This window comes from Chiloscyllium plagiosum, chromosome 16 (assembly GCF_004010195.1).
Source record: "Chiloscyllium plagiosum isolate BGI_BamShark_2017 chromosome 16, ASM401019v2, whole genome shotgun sequence".
NCBI classification, from domain to species: Eukaryota; Metazoa; Chordata; class Chondrichthyes; order Orectolobiformes; family Hemiscylliidae; genus Chiloscyllium; species Chiloscyllium plagiosum.
The window spans coordinates 7,644,630-7,658,723 of NC_057725.1; the positions used below are offsets into that span (position 1 = coordinate 7,644,630).

The 14,094-nt window shown below is 40.3% G+C and overlaps 1 protein-coding gene across 1 annotated transcript in view; it reads left to right on the forward strand.

The window, feature by feature from the left end:
- Positions 1-12,711: 12,711 nt before the first annotated feature.
- LOC122557632 (vesicular glutamate transporter 2) overlaps positions 12,712-14,094 on the forward strand; it is a 65,286-nt gene continuing 63,903 nt past the window's right edge. The window contains exon 1 of the mRNA XM_043705411.1: positions 12,712-13,959. Within this exon, the coding sequence (XP_043561346.1) occupies positions 13,874-13,959 (86 nt within the window). The 5' untranslated portion in view covers positions 12,712-13,873. The remainder of the gene's footprint in view (positions 13,960-14,094) is intronic.

Consider the following 14,094-nt stretch of genomic DNA (forward strand, 5'->3'; position numbering starts at 1 on the left):
CATTTGTTTCTTTTCACTGTATTTTCTGTGCCCCAGAGACTATATCTTTCATTCATACCCCCAAGCAGAAAAGAGAAAGTATATAATCCAATTCAGAAAAATAGCCCGATCATTGTGGCTTCCATTGTTGTATCTCCTGTTAACTTGCCTATCTTAGTTTTACTTTATCCTATTGCAATAATGGCACTCTACAAAACAAAATAGTTATATAGATTAGATGCTACTAACCATGTTTTTTGTAATTTGTTGAACTCATTTCCTACCTATCTATGTTGATAGAATACAATGCAGAAGACATGAACGGGGTAATTCATTCAGCTCCTTGAGCTTACTGGACCATTCCGTCATTGCTCTACTTAAACATCAGTTGCTACAATATACCATAACACTTCCTATCTATTAGCATTTAACCATTTATTGTTAACATTAATATACTTACTGTTTGTTGTCTTGAATGTGCTCAATTTCTTAGCCTTCATGACCCCATGGGATAAATTAAGATTCGTCAGTTTGAGTGAAAACAATCACTCTTGGAGGTAATGGCCTGATGGTTAATCTAGGGACCCAGGTAATATTCTCTGGACCTGGGTTTGAATCCTGACACGGCAGATGGTGGAATTTGAATTCAATAAAAATCTGCAATTAAGAGCTATAAAATCATTGTCAATTGTCAGAAAAATCTATCTGGTTCACTATGAACTTTAGAGAATAAACCGCCATCCTTACGTGGTTACATGTCTTCCTGATGAAGGGTTTATGCCTGAAACATCGAATCTACTGCTCAGATACTGCCTGACCTGCTGTGCTTTTCCAGCACCATGCTTTTTGACTGAATCTCCAGCATCTGCAGTCCTCACTTTGTCCAAAGACATCTGGATGGGTAAATGAATAGGAAGGGTTTAGAGAGCTATGGACAAAGTGGGACTGGATTAATTTGGGATAGCTGGTTGGCATGGACGAGTTGGACTACAGGGTTTGTTTCCATGCTGTATATCTCTATGACTGTACGTGACTCCAGACCCACAATGTGGTTGACTCTTACATGCCTTCTGGATAATTAGGATGGGCAATAAATGCTGGCCTAGTCAGCTATGCCCTCATTCCATGAGTTTTTTTAATTCCACTACATTTCAGTCCTAAATGGCTACCCTCTGAGAATCCTGTATGTCTTTAGTCACCTGATACAGACCTAAATCTTTCCACAAGATAGTCCTGTCACTTCACAAATCAGTCTGCTGAACTTAGGGAGTGCAATGAAAGTAAATATATCCTTTGTGGTGAAGTGCCAAACCATAGGCTACTCCTGGAGCAGTTTCACGAAGGCTGTCTCCAACTGAAACAAGATGTTGTACTCATGTGTTCAAATCATATGTTCCCCAGAAGCTGCCTGGTTGCACGATGACTAGGAGGGTCTGTGCACATCAGTTGGCGTGCCAATGTCATTCTGAGCATCCAATTTCAAAAAGTCGCTGTCACATATGAACATCGGAGGTCTGCACAACAGTAGAAATAGAAATGGGAGAGAATGCTGACCAAATTTGCTTGCAATGAAGGCCAATATCTTAGTCCCTTCCTAATTGCTGTACCTGCACATCCACGTTCTGTGGCTCAATAAACAAGGTCACAACTGCCCCTTTGGTCACTAACAAATCTCAAGTTCTCACTATCAAGCATTTTGTTTTCTTACCAATTTTTCCAGTATAATTCATGGCTATACTCTTGCCTAGGTAAAAACAATGACACCAGATGCTGGATTAGAGTGGTGCTGGAAAAGCACAGCAGTTCAGGCAGTATCCAAGGAGCAGGAAAATCCTTTTGCCTATCGGTCAATCTGTGTAAATCCACTTGAAATCTCATTGCATCCTCCTCTTTACTCCCATCCTCACCTTATTCTGTGTCATCAGCCAACTTGGAAGTATTGGATTTTGTCCAGATCATAGATATAGATTGTTAACAACTGAGGTCCAACCTTTGATTTTTGCTGAACCCCACTAGCCAAAGTCTATCAAGCGGAGAATGACCGAATAATTGCTACCCTGCTTTTTATCTGTTAACCAACCTTCAACCATGCTTGTATGTTGCCCCAGGCCTACATGCCCTACTTTTGTTTGTTAATATGTTGTGTGGGATATCTATTGGAAAATCCACCATACTAAATCTACTGGTCTCCCTTATTTACTTTACTAATTTTATCGTCAAAAGCCTGAGGTCTGTCAAACATGAATTCTTCAGGTTGACTGTTCCACTATAATGTTTGAAGTGTCCTGTTGTCATATGCTTTATAACACATGCATGTAGTTTCTCTACAACTGATATTAGGCCAACTTACTTTGGCCTAATAGCTCTCCATTTGTTCTCTTTCTTATTTTCAATAGTGGAGATATATTTACCATCTTCCAATCTGAATGATCCATTTCAGGATGTAGAAATATTTAGAAGATGACCTCCAATGCATCCATTCTGTGGTCATCTCTTCCTTCGCTCTCCACAGAGCATCAGGTCCAAGGAATTTGCAGATCATTCCTATTAATTTCATCAATGCTACTTTTTATTTACTAATTGCTCCTTTGGTTCTATTGTATTTCTGGGAGTTTTGTTTATATCATCCTCTCTAAAGATAAACACATTATTGTTCAGTTTCTCTGCCTTTTTAACATTTTAATGAATGTTGCTGGCAGATCAGCATTCATTGCCCATCTTTGGATCCCTTGAGAAGATGGTGGTGAGCTGCCTTCCTGAGCCTGCTGTAGGCTGACCCTGAGTGCTGTTGGGAAAATAACCCGCGCCTCTGGCGCTGAAGCAGCAACGCTAAACACTGAGCCACCATGCTGCTCCAATCTTGTTTTTTATTATTTAACAGAAGGCTTGCTTCCATCTTGGGACCCTGCAACCACACTATCTCCACCAGATCCTGGGCCTCTTCCATCGCCAATCCCTAACCACCCAACGTCTGGAGGAAGAATGCTTCATCTTCTGCATTTGCAGTGCTCACTTTCACCTAGAAGGCTTGCTACAACCTATTATGGACATCCATTGATTCATACTTCAGTAACAAGAAACTAAGTTTCTTTTATTACTTGTCATCCTTTAATGTGCTTTAAACTACTCCCTTCTAATAGCATTCTGCTGCTCCTGTCCATATTGTGACATCTTCTAGATGTTAATCCTAATTCTTGTGTATAGATCAAGTTACATGTTTCATCTGGAGTGCTTATGCCTGAGTTTGTCAGCCTCTATCTTGAAAATCACTCCACCGATGCCCTTGTCTTAATTTGTAACATCAGTGCCTATCAATGTTCTTTTGTTTCTGGTGTCTAATCAGAGCTGTTACTTCTGTTTGAGTACAGTCAATTCTCTATCTATCTGATAACTGCTGCAGTTCCAATATATTACAGTCTTCCTCCGAGGACATAGTGCTGTGCATTATCAATGGAATTTTGAAAATGTTTCACTAGACTATTATTCATTAATTCCAATACCTTTTATCTGAGAACACTTTCTTAAAAAATCATAATAAGCAAGATAAAGGTAACGTTTATTTGAAATTAAGCTTTTGCACGCAATACCTCTTCTGTTTTTCTGAACATAGCTATAGGAATATGTTATTCAGCCCTTTTGGGTCTGCTCTGTCATTCTAGATCATCTACTTCAAATCCACATTCCTATGTTATGTCCATGTCCTTTTGATGTCATGAATATTTATAAATTTATAAATAGCTCTCTGGAATGTAATACTTCTACAGTAGTCTGGGAAGACTATTCTCTATTCGCAATTAAAAAACCCTCCTGCCTTAAATGGACCCAGATTTTGCTTTGCACACGTTTTCCATTTTACATATCTATAGAAACATTTGGAATCTGTTTTTCAGATTTCTTGTTAGTTTACATTTGTAATATATTGTCTGTTTTTTCTCAAATCATATTTTGGTCCTATTTGGCCAAATCTAAAGTTCTTCCAATTCTCAAGCCTGCAATGTTTATAAACAACCTCTTGTGACACAGAGTTATCTTTAATTCACTTGTTAGCCTGGCCTTCTTGCCTGTTGTTTTTTTTTGGCACTGTGGGAGCATGGTGGCTCAATGGTTAGCACTGCTACCTCAGTGCCAGGGACCTGGGTTTGATTTCTGCCTCAGGCGACTGTGTGGGGTCTGCCGTTCTCCCCGTGTCTGCGTGGGTTTCCGGTTTCCTCCAACATTCCAAAAAATGTGCAGGTCAGGTGAAATTGCCCAGTGTATTAGGTGCATTAGTTAAGGAAAATAAGTCTGGGTGGGTTACTTTTTGGAGTGTAAGTATGGGCTTGTTGGGCTGAAGGGCCTGTTTCAACACTGTAGGGAATCTAATCTAATAAAGGAATATTTTTCTGAAAAAAGCATGAATGCTTTAAGCATCTATCATAAAACATTTTAAATATATTTGTTCTGTACACCACAGCTGCCTTCTTGCTCATCACTTCATAATTGTCTGCTTTAGTTTTAAGAGTTTTGGATTAAACTGTACCTCCTTCAAATTTAATGGAAATATTATCATTCTATGATCATTATTCCCTAAAGTTTATTTTGCAACAGGGTTAATAATTTATCCCTTTCAGATAGACAATGCTAGATATAACATAGCCTTGCCCTAGTTTGTTGCTCTGACTATTGTTCCACAACACTATCTGAAACACATTTCAGGAATTCTTCACCCACAGCATTGATGCTTGTTAAACTTATCCATAAGCAGGTTCACTCCAATTTCTCATAATCCACATTGAATTGCTTCATACAATGTCTTTTGAAAAAGATGACTTTATGGTATAAATCTTTCAATCTTTTGTTTCGTAGAAATGAAACAAAATTTTCATTTCCAGATTTGTGCTTTAGAGAAATAACAAAGATTGAGTTGCATGCTACAAATGAGATGATCCATGCTAGATGTATACCATGAAGCAGAAGTTATCTTAATAAAGTATATTTTTTGAAAAATTCTGATTGAAGAATTTGACTCCTTGATCCAAATTTATATCATTCAACACCTTTGATACCACAGCATCATGAATTTGTAACTGTCACTTAGAAAATACACCAAACACATAAAAAGGAATTATTTCATTTCTTGTTTTGTTTCATGAGCATTTCTTAGGTTGCATCTTGCATATTGCTCTGTTTTATACATACCATCAATATGAGGCAGTTTGTTCAGCATTTCAGGATTACATAATTCTCTGCCTTAGAGGTGTTAGAGGCAGGATGATTGAATACTTTTAATTCAGAAGCGGATAGATTCTTATTAGGTAGATGAATCGGGATAGGTGGCAATGTGGAATTTGAAATGAGAGCAGATCTGTCATGTTTGTATTATGTAGCAGAGCAGGCTCAAGTGGCTGAATGGTCTACTTGCGCTCCTATTTCATTTGATCACAGATTACACAAGTATCATCTGAATTTGTCTCTGTTAACTAGACTTTCTCTAGTATTTGTCAACCAGCCTCTGAACAAATTGTCACTGTCAAATTTAGATGCCCACAACTAGACATGGTGGCACAGTGGTTAGCACTGCTGCCTCACAGCGCCTGAGACCCGGGTTCAATTCCCGCCTCAGGCGACTGACTGTGTGGAGTTTGCACGTTCTCCCTGTGTCTGCGTGGGTTTCCTCCGGGTGCTCCGTGTTGGGCCGAAGGGCCTGTTTCCACACTGTAATCTAATCTAATCTAATCTAATCTAATCTAGACACTTTACAGCCTTTTGGTTCCATCATTGTGTTCGGTTACCACACTGTATTGTTTTCTTGTGCTTTGTTTTATTGTTTTCTGACAGAGCTTAACTTTTTTCACTATTAAAACTCATTGTGGACTAATACATTTTCTTCATTATGATCATCACCACTCCCTTTACTTCTTGTTTCATGACATCTTTGATCTTTAATTACCCTGCTCCAAAACCTTTCTCTCAGCTTCTATTTTGTTCCAGCTCTCCTCCTTCTTTTTCATCAATGTAAAATCCATCACAATCTAGCTCTGAAGAAGAGGTTTATTGGACTTGACCTAAACTCTTTCTCTCTTCATAGATGCTGCCAGACCTGCTGAGTATTTCCTGCATTTGCTTATTTTGTTTCAAATTTCCAGCTATGATCAGTTTAATCTTAAAATCAATAAAAAATTGAAAGTAAACTTTCTTCCCTTAATGATTCAGATTTATTATGATGTTCAGTAATCTAATAAGCTTGTCATCCTTCATTGCAGAGAAAGGAAGAATTTTAATATTGGCCACTTAAGATTCCATTATATTGGGGTACCACATTACATAATAAAAAAAATACAGCTTAATAGGTACTAGGTTTTCATGCCTAGTCTCACCTGACGTAATGCAGCACAATAAGGTAATAATTACAACATACTAATTGGCTTGAGCACCATTGAGTTAGGAAGTTAGCCAAGCCACCCAATCATGAAACAAGAAGTGAAATAGCTGGAAATATTTAGCAGGTCTGGCAGCATTTGTGGAGATAAAACAGAGTCAACATTCAGGTCCAGTGACCCTTCTTCAGTACTGATTGTAACTAGGAAAAGGTGGGTGGATGGGGTGGGATATGAAGTATGTGAAGGAGTACCCACCCAGTCTACATGTGATGCAAACTTCAAAGAATTATGTTCCTGAACCCCTCGTCACTCTGTTCTCCAACACTAGCCGAGGCCCTACTTTTATTTGTATAAATCCCACTCTTGTTTGTTTTACCAATATGAAATATCTCTCATTTATCCAAATTAAATTCCACCTGTAACTCTTCAGCCTAGGTGGCATGGTGGCTCAGTGGTTAGCATTGCTGCCTCATAGCGCCAGGGACCTGGGTTCGATTCCAGCTCGGGCGACTGTCTGTGGAGTTTGCACATTCTCCCCATGTCTGCGTGGGTTTCCTCTGGGTGCTCTGGTTTACTCCCAGCATCCAAAGATGTGCAGGTTAGATGGATTGCCCATGCCAAATTGCCTATAATGTTAGGTGCATTAGTCAGGGGTAAATATAGGGTAATGGAATGGGTCAGGGCAGGTTACTCTTCGGTGGGTTGGTGTGGACTTGTTGGGCCGAAGGGCCTGTTTCCATACTGTAGCTAATCTAATCTATTGACCCAGTTGATCAATATCTCTTTGTAGCCTCAGATAACCTTCTTCATTGTCAACTATACCACCAATTTTGATGTTGTCCACAAACTTACTAAACATGCCCTCTATATTCTCATTTAAATCATTTATACAAATGACAAACAAACGTGGACCCAGGATTGATCCTTGTGGAACACTCCAGTCCGAAAAACAGCCCTCCGCTGTCACTCTCTGTCTCCTGCCATTAAGCCAATTTTGTATCTAATTGGAAGCTTATCGTGAATCCCACATGATCTAACTTTACTAATTAGTCTGCCATGTGGAACCTAGTCAAAGTCTTTACTACTGTCCAGGTAAACAATGTCTGCAACTCTGCCTTCATAAATGTGCTTGGTTACTTCTCAAAAACCTCAAACAAGTTTATGAAACATGATTTATCCTGGACAAAACCAAGCTGACTATCTGTAATCAGTTCTTTCCCTCCAAATGCATCTAACTGCTATCTTTCAGAATCACCTCCGACAACTTACCCACCACGGAAGTCAGACTCATGGGTCTGTAGTTCCTAGGCTTCTCCTTACAGCCTTTCTTAAACAAAGTCACAACATGTGGAATGAACTTCCTGAGGAATTGGTGGATTTGGGCATAATTACAATGTTTAAAAGACATTGAGATAAGTATACAAATAGGCAAGGTTTGGAGGGATATGGGCCAGGAGCAGGCAGATGGGACAAGTTTAGTTTGGAATTATATTCAGCATGGACTGGTTAGACTGAAGGGTCTGGTTCTGCGCTGTTTGATTCTATGACCCAATGAGGAGAAAGTGAGGTCTGCAGATGCTGGAGATCAGAGCTGAAAATGTGTTGCTGGAAAAGCGCAGCAGGTCAGGCAGCATCCAGGGAACAGGAGAATCGACGTTTCGGGCATAAGCCCTTCTTTAGGAGGGCTTCCTGAAGCCCTTCTATGACCCAATTACACTATTAGCCACTCTCCAGCCATCTCGCACTTCAGCCTTATTTATAGATGATATAAACATTACTGCAAGGTGTTACGGACCAAACCAGACCCCATCAAAACATTTCAAGAAAGTAGCCTGGACCCTAACTTTGCTCGTTGTTTTAAGCAGGTGTAGAATGGACATTCCAGGAGGGATGCAGCTGGCCCAACCACTTAGTTTTAAACAAAACAGAATTTATTTGCAAGATTACCGAATGAAACACAAACAAAAGAGAACAAAATATAGAATAACTTAACCTATCTGAAAACCTAACAGGTTATCCAACCTTAATGATGTTGTTGCAAATTCCTGCAACAATCCCCATAAACACCCTTTGGCCCAAAAGATAAAATTAAATACAGGGTCTAACAGGAGAGATGTCAGAGAGAGAGATGGCAGAGAGATTCAGTATGGAACACCTTCTTCCATGTAGCTGTTTCTTTGACCAGCAGCCTCAAACCTGACTGAACAGCCAGATTGCTAAAACCCCACCAACTAGACCTCCCAGAGTCTCTGCACTTGCGATCCTTGTTAAAGGAGCAGCATTACCATTAAGAGGCCCACTCTCTTTGTAAAAAAACATAACCAACTCTTATCTGTATAAAAGGTTCCACTCATATACTTTTTAAAACTTTCTTCTCTCACCTTAAAAATATACCCCCTAGTTTTGAACTCCCCTACCATAGGGAAACAACCCTTGCTATTCATCTTATCTTTGTCCCTCATGATTTTATGAACCTCAATAAGGTTACCCCTCAACTTCCGATGCTCCAGTGAAAATGTCCAGCCTATCCGGTCTATTTTTATAACTCAAACCCTCCATTCCCAGCAACATCCTGGTGAATGGCTTATAAATAAATCTGTTTTGGTAAGGTCTGGTTTGTGTATGATTTTTCATGCGTGTCTGACCCTCATTATCTTGAACATTTTAATAAGAACCCTTCTGAACTGCTGACATTCATGAAACTAAACCCATGAGTATTGTGCCTTCTGGAGTGGGAGGAAGATGAGGGAATAAAAAAGCAACAAACTAAATAAATGTAATGATGCAGTAAATTCCGTTTCTAACTTGTTTCAGAAGTTGATACATTAGAGCTCTATTCATTCAGATGTAGGTTATAGGTTTCTGAGTAGCAGTGATCCTTAGGCTACAAAATAGTTCAGAGAATTGGATGATCTACAGCAGGTACTTCAAAGCACTGGAGAAAGAATGTATTCTTCCAAATCCAGATTCAAGAAAAGTGGTCCAACAGCAGTATCATTTCCCTAACTGTAACCTTGACATCAAAGCCAGTTCTGTTATATGGGAGCTGAAAATGTGTTGCTGGAAAAGCGCAGCAGGTCAGGCAGCATCCAGGGAACAGGAGAATCGACGTTTCGGGCATAAGCCCTTCTATGCCCGAAACGTCGATTCTCCTGTTCCCTGGATGCTGCCTGACCTGCTGCGCTTTTCCAGCAACACATTTTCAGCTCTGATCTCCAGCATCTGCAGACCTCACTTTCTCCTCTGTTATATGGGAGCCATAACTTATCTCCCTAATATCAGATTCCTGAAATAATTGTGTTTGGAACTCAATCTTGGCAGGGGATTCATAAGAGGGAAGCTAATTGTCCTTAGGGATATCTTTAAAGGATTGGCGAAGAGATCAATCACTTCTGTTTACTCTGGAATCATAGTCAAAGAGACGTACAGCACAGAAACAGACCCTTCTGTCCAACTCATCCATGGCTATAATCAACCAATTTGGTCAAGGTCTATTCAGCAAGGTAACAAAGCCTTCGGGAGAACTCCTCGGATGCAGGCAGAGGCAATGTCAAGACATCAGAGGGAGCTCACAAATCTTCCATCATCTGATATGCCTGGTCCTCCAGGCAGCTATATGTGGCAGAGTCCACAGTTTGTGCATTGGACTTTTTCAGAGCGCATTGAACCTGAGGAAAAATAAGTCATCCTTAATGTTGACGGACTTCCTGAGTAGAAGATCCACTTTTGAAACAAAGTATAAGCAAGTTGGTCTTGTTGTTCTCCTAGTTACCTTCTGTAGTCAACTTGAACTAGATTGTTAGGATCTAAAGGATTGACTGCTCAATTTTGCAATGTCCAAATTATGTGATTGTTTTTAAAAGCACATCATGCAGTGGTATGGCGATATTTCATGTGTATGAGCTAGTCTTTTGGATTTTAATATAATCAAATAAATGTTTAACCAAGTTCACTTGTATTGAGTGGCTGCTCCAGAAAAGTTTGTGCCAGCATGGAATTATTTCACGCTTCTGCTGGGGAAGTTCAGTGAATCTCTGCAGCAAGGCCAACCAGAAATAACTTCAAATATTTAAGGTTTGTGTAAAGATTTGTAGCTCGGGTGCTGGTTGTTGTGGTTGTGGATATGTTCACCGAGCTGGGAAGTTGATTTGCAGATGTTTTGCCCCCTGTCTCGGTGATATCTTCAGTGATTTGGAGCCTCCTGTGAAGCGCTGCTGTACCGTGTCTTCTGGAATTTATTTGGTTCCATTTCTGCTGTTTCCAGTTGCCGGTTCCTGTTGTTCGTTACAGTGGCTGCTATACTGGGTCCAGGTCTATGTGATTGTTGATGGAGTCCATGGCTGAGCGCCATGCTTCTAGAAATTCTCTGGCTGTCCTCTGTTTACCTTGTCGTATGATTGCTGTGCTGTCCCAGTCAAATTTGTGGTCCTTGTCATCTGTGTGTATGGCTGCTAGAGACAGCTGGTCATGGCATTTAGTGGCCAACAATCAACTCCCATTCCTGGATGTGATGGTACAAAAACACAGAATGGTGAATGCACCAACAAAGTGTACACACACACCGACCAGGTCCTGAATTAGCCAACAGCAGCCACCCAAACGCACACAAGAGAAGGTGCATTAGGACTGTTCAAAAGGACTACAATATGCTCAGCACACCCAACGTATAAAAGAAAGAAGAAGAACACCTCCACAGTGTCTTCGGCAAGAACAGATATCCCCGCAACTTCATCCACAGATGCCTAACAGATAAACAATGTGATGAGGACATGCCATGATCTAACTCACTAGCCACGCTACCTTGCATTAAAAAAATGTCTCAGAACTGACAGCCAGACTTTGCCAATCACTCGGGTTCATTACAGCCTATAAACCAACAGCCACACTCAGGCAGCAACTCTCCAGGACAAAAGACCCAGTACCCATCATGTGCAAGGCGAACATAATTTACAAGATTCCATGTAAAGACTGCACAAAACACTATATAGGACAAACAGGCAGACAACTAGTAATCCATAACCACAAACACCAACTAACCACTAAATGCCACGACCAACTGTCCCTAGTAGGCACACACACACAGATGCCAAGGACTATAAATTTGACTTGGGCAACAACAATGATCATAGGACAATCTAAACAGAGGACAGCCAAAGAATTTCTAGAAGCATGGCACTCAGCCACAGAATCCATCAAAAAGCACATTGACTACACCCAATATACAAGCCGCTACAATGAACAACCAAAAGAAGCAACTGGAAGCAGCAGGAACAGAACCAAATAAATTCCAGAAGACACAGTACAGCAGCACTTCACAGGAGTCTCCAAAGCACTGAAGATGTTACTTCAATAGGGGACAAAACGTCTGCAAATCAACTTCCCAACTCAGCGAACATACCCACAACTACGATAACCTCAAATATTCATTGTGGACATCAAACTCGATTAAATTCTGATTTAGTCACTGTCCAATGGGGATGATTGATAGGAAGACTTCCAACTTATTTGTTTGAATTCTGGACATTGTTCTAGAAAGAAAAGGTTTGGTTTAGGGTTAGGCAAGAGCATCCCAGTGTTAGCTTCCCAGGCAAGAATGATCAGGTGATAATGGAATGTGCCTTCTTTTCAACAATTTGAAAGTATAAAATCTGGGATTGGTGTAGTTGTGAACAATTATCTACTGAAATGACCATCCAGAGGCATGCAATTCGTAAAGGAGTATATGTATTAGAATGTTTGGAGAATTTGAAGATTAAATCAATACATTTGGTTTACTTACACAGCCTTGGTGACAGAAAAGGGTTAACAAAAATAAACTCTGTACTTTTTTTGCATAAAAGCTATCAGCTTTGAAAATTGAGATATAGGATAAAGTTTACTCCTTAAACAGACGTGAGATGCAATGTGTAAAACGAGTAACCAAGTCAAATAATGTTCTTCATCATCATAGATTTTATGGGATATAAATTAGAAATTTATGCGAATTAATTTACGGCATTCATACCATTTTTGGAATTAAAATAAAAGATTGTGTGACGGCAGCTGCAAAATAAATTTCCGGACCAAATACGAATCATTATTCAAATAGAAACAGTCTTTTCAGTTATTCTGGTTAAAATGAATTTATTAAATCACCGTATGCTTTCTCCTCTTATAAGCAACGCCAAAAGTCGAATTGCATCGAAGCTTTATTTTTAAAAGATATATAAAAATAGGAAATCTAATACCCATAAACGGCGCAGGATTTCCTGACAGCTTTCTGTGTCTTTACAGTACCGAGAGTCTGAGCAGTGACATCCTGAGCCAGTAGGCGGAGACATCGCCTAGACAAGCCAATGTCACTCTGATAATTGGTGCAGCAACATGTTTAGTCTTATTTAACGTCTTGGGTCTTTCATCAGCCATTCGAACATGAAGTCAAATTTATGCGACTTTTGTTTTCAAAGATTGATTAAATTTTTAGCTCCTATCGATTTGTGCTTTCAATGCCAGGTCATGTTCAAATCTGTATGTAGGTCTCAAGGGGATGATGTTTAATATCAGTAAACTACTGTTTTAATCAGAAAAGGGGGACTATTAGACGGCTTTATATATGGTGCTGTGTTGCCTAAGTATTGACCTTTTTTGTATGCATGTAATCTTGATCTCTTTTTCCCTAATGTAAGGGAAAGACCAATGAACGTGTACTTGGGTCTTCATGGATACTCAAACAACCAGCAACCTTAATAGAAGGCGAGCTGGGTAGGTACATTCAGGAATAAAAACAAATCGTGGCTTGGATTTACGTTCGCGGGGAGGAGGAGGAGGGGCGGGGGGCGCATATGTGAACTGAAAGAAAACTTGTCAATTTTTAATAAACTCCAACCTCTGTGAGGCAGCGGCTCGCCTGTGGAAACCGGTGGCGAGATGATGGGATCTCTGATGCAGTTTCCATAGCATCCACAAGCCTGGAAGGAGCCTGGTGACGGTGAGGGATTTGCTGAAATCCGGTCAAATCCCCAAGAAAGTTAGCGAGCCAATCGCTCTCCCCCCCCCCCCCCCCCCCCCACTTCCCCACCGCCCCCTCCCTCTCGTTCTTGGAACACTTCTGTTGTGCGCTGCTGCTGCTGTCCAAGGTTCTGAAAACGCCAGCAGCCGCTTATACCGGGTAAACCTCGCCAAGACCAGACTTGGAGACAAGTTGTCACTGCTTGCATGTATGTACTTTATTTGACGAAATCTACATCCAAGGAATTATTTATTTGTTTATTTGGTCCTCTTCCTTTCACTGCAACGTTACATTTCTGAAACAAGGTTTCCTGAGCATTATGGCTGTTTCTGAATGTTCAGTGGTTGGAAGCGATCGTCCAAATAAGACTTTCCCATTTCCTCTTTGAAGTTCGAATTGCCGCAGAATACCAGCTGATGTTGGAGTCGCATCCTCTTCCGTAGCTGGAGAGCACTCGGTCGTTCTATCAAATTAATTCGAATGAACAGTCAAGATCTTTAGCATGACACTTTCATAAGAGAATATCCCCGAGCTGTTTTTGGAGGGTATGGATACTGTAAAGGAACGGGTTTTTGCTCCGACCAAAGAGGGGCTCAAAAATTTTGCTGGGAAGTCCCTTAGCCATCTGTACAGGTAAGGCTGCTAACAATAATTGTCAAAACATGATGCGCTATATACATTAAAAAGGTTTTAAATACCCTAGATTAATAACGTTGTAAATCTTTCAAATTATTTCTGGAAATGTTATCAGATTGATGCTAAATGCGT